Below are 10,217 nucleotides of genomic sequence, written 5' to 3' on the forward strand. Positions count from 1 at the left end.
CAGGGGGCCTGGGTTCAATTCCTGGTCGGGGAACTAGATCCCACATGCATGCTGCAACTAAGAGTTTGCATGCCACAACTAAGAAGCCCACGTGCCTCAACTAAGGAGCTGGCAAGCCGCAACTAAGGAGCCCACGTGCTACAACTAAGAAGCCCACCTGCTGCAACTAAGACCCAATGCAACCAAATAAATAAATAAATATTTAAAAAAAGAAAAGAAAAGAAAGCTATGGAGAACCCCATTTGGAAGGCAATAATCATTTCCAGTTTGAGATTACCAGTGGCAGCTCCAGAATCTCCATTTGGAAGAAGCCTTGGGAGATGCAAGTTGGTTAATGGGGAGTGAAGAAAAGGAATTATCTCTTGACTCTTCATTCATATAACATTTATGAAAGAATAAAGAATGTCAATTATCTTTATTAAAAAATTGGGGGAGGGGCAGTGCTGATTAAGCTTGTCGGGGGAGGCTAATGACCTCTCCCTACTCTATTCTCAGCTTGGTGTGGCCACAAGGCCAATATGTTGGGCCCCAGGTAAACTGATGAGTAAGCAGAAAAAACCAATTTGAAGAACCTAGCAGAGAAAAGAATAGACACAAACAGATAAGAGTAGAGATGAGCATCTGAGAAAGAAGCTTCAGATCCTGACAGCTTTCCAGTTTTCATCAGGCTCTAGAACACTGCATTCCTGCCCTAAGCTCCCACAAGGGTTTATAAACAACCTCCCTCTACTTGAGCTTGTGTCAAAGGGTTTCTGTTCCTTGCACCCAGAAGAGTTTTAATTTTAACTAAGACACCCCACCACACTTAGACTGCTGTCAAGGTCCCCCTTCCTGGACGTCAAGTTCCCCCTTCCTGGACACCTAGGTGATTGCTGATTAACTGGTTGCTGAGTCTTTTGGAAAAAGTTTATTTCCATTTTACATCACTGACTTTGTAATATAAATTACGTAGCCCAGGCTTCCCTGGTGGCGCAGTGGTTAAGAATCTGCCTGCCAATGCAGGCGACACGGGTCCGGGAAGATCCCACATGCTGTGGAGCAACTAAGCCCATGAGCCACAACTGAGCCTGTGCTCTAGAGCTCAGGAGCCACAACTTTTGAAGCCCATGCGCCTAGAGCCCGTGCTCCGCAACAAGAGAAGCCACCGCAATGAGAAGCCCACGCACCACAACGAAGAGTAGCCCCCACTCTCAGCAACTGGAGAAAACCCGAGTGCAGCAGCAAAGACCTAATGCAGCCAAAAATTAAATAAATGAATAAATAAATTTAAAAAATAAATTATGTAGCCCTTGGAGAAAACAGGCCAATAAAAATGATACCCTAAGTCTGTTCTTTTAGCCTTTTAAAAACTTACTCAAGGGGGCTTCCCTGGTGGTGCAGTGGTTGGGAATCCGCCTGCCAATGCAGGGGACACAGGTTCAAGCCCTGGTCCGGGAAGATCCCACATGCCACGGAGCAACTAAGCCTGTGCGCCACAACTACTGAGCCTGCACTCTAGAGCCCGCGAGCCACAACTATTTAAAAAATAAATAAATAAATAAAAAATAAAAATAAAAATAAAAACTTACTCAAGGGTAACTGTGGCTTGACCATGAGGACTGGTATTGTTCCCTTAATATGAGGAGTAAGCCAAGTCAGCCGTCCACAAATCAGGCATAGGACATAATAAGATGATGATGTATCAGTTAAAGCAGTGTTTTTCAAAGCATGGTTATCACTCCATCTAAAATGTTTTTAAGTGGCCCTTGCAGGCAGCACTAGAAAATGGATAGTGAGAAAACTGACCTTTTGTAATATTTCCCTTATATTAAGGAGATAGTCTCAGTTTGGTATCAGCCTGTCATTTCTTTAACACTTGCTGATGCCTTTTTTTTTTTTTAATGGAGAAGGAACAGGTCTAAGATTTAGAGTTTCACAACTATCAGAAACTAGTTAAGACCTTAATAACATTGTTTTGTTTTCAGTGTGTGTCCTTAATTTTATGGTTTTGTTTTCTCAGGGCAAATGACAGGTATTCCACTGATGGTAATGATACATATTATTTCTATTTTATTTTATTTTTAATTTTAAACATTTATTTATTTATTTTTGGCCATGCAGCATGTGGAATCTTAGTTCCCCGACCACGGACTGAACCCATGCCCCCTGCAATGGAAGCGAGAGTCCTAACCTCTGGACAGCCAGGGAATCCCTCCCACTGTCTCTAAAACAAACTTCAAAATCCTTAAAATGGCTTACAAAGTTGAGTCCCTCTACCTCTGTAGCCTCATCTCACCCTTCTCTACATTCCAACCACACAAGTCTTTTCTTAGGTCATCAAGTACATACTCTCTCTGTCCATCTTTCTTACATACTCTGTCCATCACTCCTTTCCATCTGACCACCTGACTAACCTTTGCTCTTTTTTCTTTTCCAAAGTAAAATGTCACTTCCACAAAGAACCTTTTCTTGAAATGTTCCCAACAGTCGAGATGCCATAGTGTGTGCTCTCATGGTAACCGGTACTTTTCCTTCAAAGTCCTTAACACAAATGTAATGATTATGTATACTATTGTTTAAAAAAACTCTTGAGACTACAAGCCCCCTGAAAGCAGAAATCATGTCTGTGCTGTCTGGTACTATCTCATTCCCTGAATCTACATTGTGCCTAGCACATATTAGGCTCTCAGTAAATAAGCTGAATGAAGAAAGGAATACATAAATGAACAAACTGTATAGGAAAAAAAAATCTTCTAGAAATTGAGTAGTCTATCAGGGGAGTGAGAGATATATACATACAAAGTGACCACAACAGGATGTTCAAAGAACCAATTATTAGTGATGGCTTCCTGCTATTAAGTTAGATTTTTTAAAGTCTTTTCAATTAATTTCTTAGGGGACTCTCCTGGTGGCGCAGTGGTTAAAAATCCGCCTGCCAATTCAGGGGACATGGGTTCAATACCTGGTCCGGGAAGATCCCACGTGCTGCGGAGCAACTAAGTCCATGTGCCACAACTACTGAGCCTGCGCTCTAGAGCCCGCGAGCCACAACTACTGAGCCCGAGTGCTGCAACTACTGAAGCCCGCGCACCGCAACAAAGAGTAGCCCCCACTTGCCGCAACTAGAGGAAGCCGGCGTGCAGCAATGAAGACCCAACACAACCAAAAATTAATTAATTAATTGATTAAGAAAAAAAAAAAAACCCAGACATTTAAGAGTGAAGACAGAGGGAACACAAATTTATTGGGTGTCTACTCAAAACCCAGCAAGGTACCGTTAGCATCTCCATATTACAGAAGAGGCTCAGGGAGGTAGGTTAATTGACAAAATCATAGCAGAGAGTGAAACCCAGCTCAGTCTGGCTCTGAAGGTCTGCACCCTTCATTGCCTCAACTTCTCTAGACAGAACTCCTAGAGCAAGAAACTATATAAGTACAGATAGCTCACTGAGCCTAAGGAGACAAAGAACAAATTTGAAATTTATTTTTCTTTTCTTTACTACCTTGCCACAATCTAATCACTTCAGTGAACACACAGAAAACATACCCCAAATGGCCAACTGGTTTCTCCTAATTCTCAAGAAGATACTAAGTGCAGTATTTTTAATTAAAGTATAAATCAGATGCTCCGACAGAAGCAAGAGCACGAACAAAAGAATGAAAAGGAAGGAAGTATGCACCTTTAAAACCTGATTTACACCCACCATCAGGCGTGCACTGGGGTAGTTCCAGCACTGACTGCCTCAACACTACCAGGCTAGGCCTGCTGCAGTTGGTCTTGGTAAATCATCCCAAACCAAATGTGTTCCCTGGCCATCTGCCCTGCTGAGAAGGCTGTGCGCCAGTCATCACTGTTTATTAGGGGGAAAGAACGTGGACAAGAATATTCTGCCCTCAGGAAAATGTTTCAAACACTCGGTTTACATCTGAGCAATTTTTTAGTAAGAGCTGGACTTGGGCGCCAGAAAGGCAATGAGAAGCCCGCGTACCGCAACGAAGAGTAGCAGCCCCACCCCCACCCCCCGTGCTCAGCGCAGCTAGAGAAAAGCCCGGGCGCAGCAACGAAGACCCAACGCGGCCAAAAATAAATAAATAAATAATTTTTTAAAATAATAAATAAATTTATATAAAAAAGAACATTATCTGAATGAAACCATACAGTATCTGATCTTTAAAAAATTAATGTCTTAAATAATAAAAATAATACATGTCACAGTAAAAAAAAAAATCCAATAGTTCATACAGGTATAACAAGAAAATAACTATTAGTCTCTTAATCTTGCCCTATGCTCACACTACCCTCTACTCTATGCATTCTTCCAGGAATGTTCTGTGCGTTAACATCTGTCTTTTTAAGTTTAAAATGTTTTTAGAATTTAAAAGTCTAAGAGCTTTTTAAACGGTCATAATTTCAGAACAGGAGAAAACAGGTTGTGCCACGTGACTTTTCTACAGAAAGGCAAGATAATCTTCACTCACCAAGATGCCCTGCCCCGCCCGGGCAAAGGACGAGACTCGCTGAGCTAATACGGCCCAACAGACGGCTCAGAATACATACAACATCCGACCGAAGACCTGGGAAGTTTTAATAACGAACTATAACAGAATAATTACCTGGAGTTTGGCCACGCATGGGAAGGGAAATGTCCTAACGCACCAAAGACGTGACTATCATTCAGGAAACACAGCTGGGAAATGTTACACCTGATTCAGGCTAGAGCAAGACTGCAAGTCAGGAACCATCAAGGACCTACTGTATAGCACAGAGAACTCTACTTAATATTCTGTGATAATTTATATGAAAAAAGAATCTAAAAAAGAGTGAATATATGTATATGTATAACTGAATCTCTTTGTTGTACACCTGAAACTAACACAACGTTGTAAATCAACGATACACCAATAAAATTTAAAAAATAAAATAAGTATCAAAAAAAAAAAAAAGACTGCAAGTCAGTAACACAGATTAGAACAAAGGATCTTGTGCCATAAAAGTAAATGTGTGTGCGTGTATTCTAAAGACTATGGAACTTTGAAACCTCTATTTTTATTTTGCAATTCCTGCATCCTATAAAAAATTTTTTAATAAATGAGTTTTTTATACTTTTCTTATACAGAAATTCTTATTTATTTATCTATCTATCTATTTATTTATGGCTGTGTTGGGGCTGTGCGCGGGCTTTCTCTAGTTGCAGCCAGTGGGGGCTACTCTTTGTTGCCGTGCGCAGGCTTCTCATTGCGGTGGCTTCTCTTGTTGCGGAGCACGGGCTCTAGGTGCGCGGGATTCAGTAGTTGTGGCTCACAAGCTCTAGAGCGCAGGTTCAGTAGCTGTGGCTCGCGGGCTCTAGAGCACAGGCTCAGTAGTTGTGGCGCACGGGCTTAGCTGCTCTGCAGCATGTGGGATCTTCCGGGACCAGGGATTGAACCCATGTCCCCTGCATTGTCAGGCGGATTCTTAACCACTGCGCTACCAGGGAAGTCCCCTATAAAATTTATTAAGTGCCATACCTGACCATCTTCCAACTCTACCCATCCCCTAACCACTAAAAACATTTTAAAACAATAATGGTAGAAGAAAGCACTAGGGCTCACCAAGTCACATGAGGATACAACATCTGTTCAGAACCACATAGCACAAGAGAATAATTTTAGCAAAAGGAGAAAGAATAATAAAGTAGGTGTTCTGGAAGTTCAAGGTGGTTTTCAAAAACTAAAAATGCAATACCCAAACTTACCAATTTATGAGTAAAGAGAAGCACTCTGAAGATGTTCAACTAATCAACTAGCTATTCCATACCTAGACACCAAAAATAGAATTTCAACCCACCATAATTTCACAATTAATGACCCTGTCCACCTCTATCCTCAACAGTATCAGCAAGAGCTGAGGTCATAGGCAAAGTTTCTAACAGCTATAAAATCCTAAACCTTGGCAATATAAATAATACTGCATAAAGATCGTGATGCTGCGGGATCTGAACTCAGTGAAAGGCTGAGCTCTCCAGTGAGAATGCCTGTGTTCAAATCCCAGCTCTACAGTTTACTAGCTGCAATTCTGAGCAAGTTAATCTCTGGCCTTCAGTTTACTACTATGCTCACAATAATCTTATCTACCTAATAGGACAGTTAGCACACAAATAAGCACTCAGTCAACGCTGAGTGTTGTTGAACTTTTGGCTGGTGGGCAAGCACCACCATGCATAAGCACATTCATCTGTCAGCCAATGAAGGTCTAAATTCAAGAATGATAGTGGTTTAGGGATACTAATATATTTAAACACAAAAGCAGAGGCTGTCCCAAAGTCTAGAGGTCGAAAGTCAAAAGTGCTCAAGTCAAGGACAGTCTTTCTTTTCCTATTTCTGTCAGTTTATATTAATTGCCTTGGAATTCCTAAAGAAAGTATTTTCTAATCTTCTTCCCATGTAACTATAACAAAAGCTACATAATTCTGGCTTCAGTTTTGAGACTATGACCTATCACATCTGGTTAACATATCCTGATGTTTACCAGTGTGAAACGGACTAGAGGTTTTGCTTATTGGATAGTTTCAGAACATTATTATTTCTAAGTGACTTATGGGACACCAAAGGCATTTTCTTTGGTCCTCAAGAACAATTTTAGAAACCCAATTATTCCTAAAAGTGTTCAATCTTTTTAGTTAAAAAAGAAAAAATCTGCAGGAAGCTGCTGCAGAGAGCTGTAACCAGCCACCAATTGTGAACCCTGGATTCAGTTCTTACTCAAGCACCCTTACATATTTCATCTCTGCCCTTTAAAATGTATACTGGAGGGTATGAGAATATGTAGCCCTGGGAAAATGAAAATCCACCACTCTCCACCTATGTGACCTTTGGCAAGTCAATGTCTCCAGCTCAAAGTGAGGTGATTTCTAGCACAGTGGTTAAAAGAGTAAGCCCGGGGACATTCCACAGGGGTTAAGATCCTAGCTTTATGTTAGCTGAGTGACCTTAGACAAATTACACATCAATAAAGCCCCAGTTTTCTCATCTGTGGAAAGAAAAGGGAGAGAGAGAGGGAAGTGGGACTGGGGAAAAGGAGCCACCTCCGAAGGATGTGTGAAGATTAAATAATTAAGACCAAGCACAGTGACTGACATAATTAGCAGTCTATACACATTAGCTATTATTATTATTTCCCATCTCACAAGGTTGTTGTTGAAATGAGATGCAAGAGCAAAGCATCATACAAATTACAAAAAGCACTAACAATTGTACCAGAAACATAGTTACCCCCTTCCAAAAAAGTTAAATGATCTCAACTATACGAAGAAGCCTCCATTTAGTAACATCCACACTACAAACAAGAGGTCTAATTTTGCAAAAACCACTGAACTTGAAGCCTTCCTCACCATGAACTGAGCTACACCAAGACCACATAACCATCTGAGAGGAAAGGAAATACAAAAGGGACCACTATCCAATTATACAACAACTCGGCTATTGAAGAGGTGTTTCTCCCTGACTCAAATATGTGGTTTTTCACAACCGGGATAGCAGAATGCCATCAAGGTCTTAAAGCCTGAGGGTTGAGGTCAACGTTATGGAGGGAGATCCACTTAGCACGCGGAAGGCAAGCTGCAGAGAAAAACCAGAGAAGCTGCAAAAAGGAAAAGCCCTGCATGCCCCTCGACACGAGCTATTACAGTCGCTTCACGGCTATTCTGGGCGCAAGCCAACCGCCGCCCCCAACCCCCCACCGCCTCGCCCCACCCCGCCCCCGCCTCCCACGTGTGCCCAGAGCAGCTGTTCCTCCGCCAAAGAGCTCTGGATTGGGATCCTCAAATCCGGGCCTGCTCCCGACTCGATCTGGGTGACCTTGCGTCAGTCCCTTCCCCTCCCGGGGCCTCTGTTTCTCCACATGCACCGCGTACAGTTAGTCAGACAACACGTTAGGCCCCATTCCCATAGGTAAAAAGTCTTGAGCGGGGAATTTTCCCTCAAGAGGGGTGTCCCACTCTCACGCCGGAGCCAGCTTCCACCTGCGGGCAGACCTCGGGTCTCCCGTGGCGTGGCCCCGACAACGTAGCCTGCGGGTAGCGCAAGTCTCTGCGAGAGGAAGTGTCTCACAGGGCTCGCCTGTCAGGCCAGCTCTGCCGACCTGCCGCTGCCCTGACCGCGCCGCTGCCACCTCAGGGCTCAAGAAGGCCAGGCCGGCGCTTGCGCGAGGCCCGTGGCTGCGGCCTAGAGGCCCGCGCGGCCCGCCCCCTGTGCCCGCCAGCCCTGCTCCCGGCCCCTCAGCGCCCCTCCCGGGCCTTTGCCCCGGGCTCCGCAGCCCTCGGCGCCTCTGGCTGGCAACTAGACTGGCCCCAGGCACTCACCGTAAATGGGCCGGAGGCGCCTGTCGTTAGGGTCCTGCACATGGCCCCGCGTCGCCATGATGACAAGCGCAGAACAGCAATGCGCACGCGCGGGGCAGGCCCCCGAGAAGGGGCTGTTAAAGGGCCAGCGCCGATCTCTCTCTTCTGTCGCAATGGTCGCGGGGTTGTGACAGAAGGCGCCGGCGCGGAAAGGGACGACACCCACACCGCACCCCCCCGACCCCCAGTTGTCACTTCAATGGATCCTTTTCCTCCCCTTTGCTGGTGGAATCAACCTAGCTGGTAGAAGCGGCCGTTGCTATTAAAATCCCTTCCGAGTCACATACTGGGGAGTGAGGAAAGGAGGGGAGAAAGTCTTGGTCAAAGTTAGGGCTCTGCTGCTTCTGCTTATCCTGTTTCTCCTCTGTGCTGAAGGACCAGTTAGACTTGTCTTTGATTAATTGTTGAGGGCCCGGGAACTCCTCTGGGAAGGTGACCCAGGGGACAGCAGGGGAAAGAGGTGCTGACCAACAGTAGAAATCTGCCAGAAAAGTTCAAGATCCCTTCACACCTATCCCGGTGCTCAGCCAACTAAGAAGCACCTTAGATCTATAGTAATCCAGTCAATTTATTTATCAATTATATCTAAATAAAACTGGAGGGAAAAAGTAATTCACTCAGTATATGCCTAGACACTGTGCTGCAAGCTCCAAATGTATTATCTCATTAATACTCGTAACAGCCCTAGTATCTCCCTAGGAGGCAGATTTTTTTTAATTTAATTTTATTTATTTATTTTTGCCTGAGTTGGGTCTTTGTTGCTGTGCGCAGACTTTCTCTAGTTAAGGCGAGTGGGGGCTGCTCTTCCTTGAGGTGCGCGGGCTTCTCGTCGCGGTGGCTTCTCTTGTTGTGGAGCACAGGCTCTAGGCGCACGGGCTTCAGCAGTTGTGGCTTGTGGGCTCAGTAGTTGCCACGCGAGGGCTCTAGAGCGCAGGCTCAGTAGTTGTGGCGCACGGGCTTAGCTACTCCACGGCACGTGGGATCTTCCCAGAACAGGGCTCGAACCCGTGTCCCCTGCATTGGCAGGCGGATTCTTAACCACCACGCCACCAGGGAAGCCCCCAATTTTTTTTTTAATATTTAATTTATTTGGCTGCACAGGGTCTTAGTTGAGGCACACGGGATCTTTAGTTGCGGCATGCAGGATCTAGTTCCTTGACCAGGGATGGAACCCGGCCCCCCTGCATAAGGAGCTCAGAGTCTTAACCGCTAGACCACCAGGGAAGTCCGGGGAGGCAATTTTATATAGATAGTGTGGTCAAGGATAGCCTAGCTGAAAAAGCGACAATTGTCAAAGACTTAAAGAAAGTAGGAGAGGGAGGGAGCCAGGCAGGTGTGCCAGGCTCGGTCGGGTCATGACCTAAGGCCACACTAGTAACTGTGATTCAAACCTAGGTCCTTCTAGGGTCTGGGGCTTCCCTGGTGGTGCAGTGGTTAAGAATCCACCTGCCAGTGTTTATATAGATAGTGTGGTCAAGGATAGCCTAGCTGAAAAAGCGACAATTGTCAAAGACTTAAAGAAAGTAGGAGAGGGAGGGAGCCAGGCAGGTGTGCCAGGCTCGGTCGGGTCATGACCTAAGGCCACACTAGTAACTGTGATTCAAACCTAGGTCCTTCTAGGGTCTGGGGCTTCCCTGGTGGTGCAGTGGTTAAGAATCCGCCTGCCAGTGCAGGAGACATGGGCTCGAGCCCTGGTCTGGGAACATCCCACATGCCACGGAGCAACTAAGCCTGTGCGCCACAACTACTGAGCCTGCACTCTAAAGCTTGCAAGCCACAACTACTGAGCCCGTGTGCTACGACTACTGAAGCCCACGCGCCTAGAGCCCACGCGCCTAGAGCCTGTGCTCCGCAGCAAGG

The 10,217-nt window shown here is 45.2% G+C and overlaps 1 protein-coding gene across 4 annotated transcripts in view; it reads right to left on the minus strand.

The window, feature by feature from the left end:
* NAA25 (N-alpha-acetyltransferase 25, NatB auxiliary subunit) overlaps positions 1-8,392 on the minus strand; it is a 79,819-nt gene extending 71,427 nt beyond the window's left edge. For all 4 annotated transcript variants that reach the window (XM_055080250.1, XM_055080248.1, XM_007114339.3 and 1 more), the window contains exon 1: positions 8,319-8,392. In XM_055080250.1, the coding sequence (XP_054936225.1) occupies positions 8,319-8,376 (58 nt within the window). In that variant the 5' untranslated portion in view covers positions 8,377-8,392. The remainder of the gene's footprint in view (positions 1-8,318) is intronic.
* Positions 8,393-10,217: the final 1,825 nt, after the last annotated feature.

The sequence above is a fragment of the Physeter macrocephalus genome, chromosome 19 (genome assembly GCF_002837175.3).
Source record: "Physeter macrocephalus isolate SW-GA chromosome 19, ASM283717v5, whole genome shotgun sequence".
Lineage (NCBI taxonomy): Eukaryota > Metazoa > Chordata > Mammalia > Artiodactyla > Physeteridae > Physeter > Physeter macrocephalus.